Consider the following 2,235-nt stretch of genomic DNA (forward strand, 5'->3'; position numbering starts at 1 on the left):
TTTGCGTGGCCCGCAGGTTTCCCTAGTTGCACACACGGGCTTAATTTCCCTGTGGCATGTGAGATCTTAGTTCCTGGACCAGGGATCAAACGCATTTTCCCTGCATTGGAAGGCAGATTCTTAACCACTGGGCAACCAGGGAAGATCCTATTCTAGTGAAATTTTTGTTTGACTGTTTATGCACTTCCTGTGCCTGTTCAGTTGCTCCAGTCATGTCCGACTCTTTGTGACCCTATGGACTGTAGCCCGCCAGACTCCTCTGTCCATGGGATTCTCCAGGCAACAATACTGGAGTGGGTTGCCATGACTCCTCTAGGGGATCTTCCCAACCCAGCAATCAAACCCTCGTCTCCTGTGTCTACTGCATTGCAGGCATATTCTTTACCCACTGAGCCTGATCGAAAGCAATTCACTAGGCTTTGTATGTCCTTGCCTTAAGAATTTTGGTGGGGCAGAAAGCAAAGCAGCTTGAAAATGAAGCTGATTTATACTAAGAACCTAAGGTCACTGATGAGATGATGGGGTGTCCTGGAGAGTGACCTTGGAGAGGTGGTGGAGTGAGGAGGGTGGGCCCCCGCCCAGAAGGGCAGAGAAGTCTGGAGGCTCCTTCAGGGCAGCAGGGCCACCACAGCTCCACGAGAGCCTCTGGAGGGGCCACATGGCCTGGTGACCTGGAGGGGCAGCTCTGGCCCCAGCACCCCAGGGCTAGCAAAGATTCCACATCTCATGAAAGCCAGGAAGCAGAGTCTGCTCAGCTCAGAGGACAGGTGTCAGCCAGAATGTCCCTGTAAACTTTGGGGATTCTGATACAACCTTGAAAAGACAGCAGCTCTCAAAACAGAAGGAGATGAAAAAGAATGAAGGACTGACACATGCTACAACCGGGATGCTGCTCAAAAACATGCTAAGTAAAAAGAAGCTAGGCACCAAAGGCCACACGGGGTATGATTCCACTGATACAAAACATCCAGAACAGGCAATCTCACAGAGACAGAAAGCAGCTGGCGGTTGCCAGGGGCTGGGGGAGAGGGGGATGAGGAGTGACTGCTTGATGAGTACCAGGCTTCTTTCTAGGATGGTGAACAGGTTCTGGAATTAGGAAGTGATGATGGCTGTGCAACGTTGAGGGAGACCGTTAGGAGGCTGGGGTTGCAATTAGACAAGAGGTGAAATGGACTTGTGTTTGGCGAGTGGCTGCAGGAAGAGAGAAGGATGGACAGATGGAGCCACTGAAAGGGAGAATTCATAGGAGTTGTTGGTATCTTACTGGATTTGGTGAGGGAGAGAGCAGGAGAGTTGAGAATGAGGGATCATAGACTGAGACAGGAAACAGATGTGGGATGGGGCCTGGAGAAGGACACGCCAGCCTCTGCGTGGAGCCTGAGGTGACCTGGGGTCAATCATGGAAAGAGCCGGCCCGAGTGAAGACCATCCAGCAAGCCCTGGCCCCAGAGTAGAACAGTGGCCTAACATGCGCCTGCACGGTGCTGCCTTCAGCAATGCTCTTGACCTCTCTCACTCCCCGTTCTCAACCTAGACTGAGGATGTTGTCAGTTAAGGTTTGTAAAAAAAAAAAAAAAAAAAACAACTCCTGGCACGTTTTAGAGGCTCAGTCAACTTTAAGTGAATCGGAAATGCTGTTCCACGCGTCCCCTAGGCCCTTGGCTCTCTCGTGCTCACCGATTCCGTCGTTTCTCTCATCTCCCAAGAGTCTGGGCCACGTCCCAGCCCTCACCCCACTGCTCTGGCTCCAGGGTGGCCCGAGGAAAGCCCCTCATCTTCCTTGAGCCTCGCTGCGTCGTCCGCGGGAACTTGATTCCCGTCTTAATAGAAACTGGCGGGTGGACTGGGAGCCAGGACGCCGGGCTCCTGGCGCCGCGATCCCCGCTCCCCAGCATCTGGACTCCTGCCGAGGGGGCGGGAGGCCGGCGGCCCGGGGCGGTGGGGCCGTACGCGCTCGCTGCGCCTCCTCCCGCGCTCCCGGCCCCCGCCCTGCCCGGGCCCCCGCGCCTCCCCGCGCTCCTCCCCCGCGCCTCGGCTCTGCGCTGAGGTTGCGGCTCCGCCGGGCAGGCGCGCGGGGACCCAGGAGGAGGAGGCGGCGGCGGCGGCGGCGGCGGCGGCCACCGGGTGCAGCGGGTCCGGAGCGGGGAGCCGGGCTCAGCCCCGGCCTGCACGAGCCGCGGCCCTCGCCCACCGAGGCCGGCCTGGGGGGTCCGCAGGGCGCGCGGAGCGCCG

At 57.9% G+C, this 2,235-nt stretch overlaps 1 protein-coding gene across 1 annotated transcript in view; it reads left to right on the forward strand.

The window, feature by feature from the left end:
* Positions 1-886: 886 nt before the first annotated feature.
* The window catches only part of CLEC2L (C-type lectin domain family 2 member L), an 18,291-nt gene continuing 16,942 nt past the window's right edge, over positions 887-2,235 (forward strand). Inside the window, exons 1-3 of the mRNA XM_040259897.1 lie at positions 887-942; positions 1,755-1,983; positions 2,071-2,220. Of these exons, the coding sequence (XP_040115831.1) occupies positions 887-942; positions 1,755-1,983; positions 2,071-2,220 (435 nt within the window). The remainder of the gene's footprint in view (positions 943-1,754; positions 1,984-2,070; positions 2,221-2,235) is intronic.

Source organism: Oryx dammah, unplaced genomic scaffold, assembly GCF_014754425.2.
Source record: "Oryx dammah isolate SB20612 unplaced genomic scaffold, SCBI_Odam_1.1 HiC_scaffold_18, whole genome shotgun sequence".
Taxonomy (NCBI): domain Eukaryota; kingdom Metazoa; phylum Chordata; class Mammalia; order Artiodactyla; family Bovidae; genus Oryx; species Oryx dammah.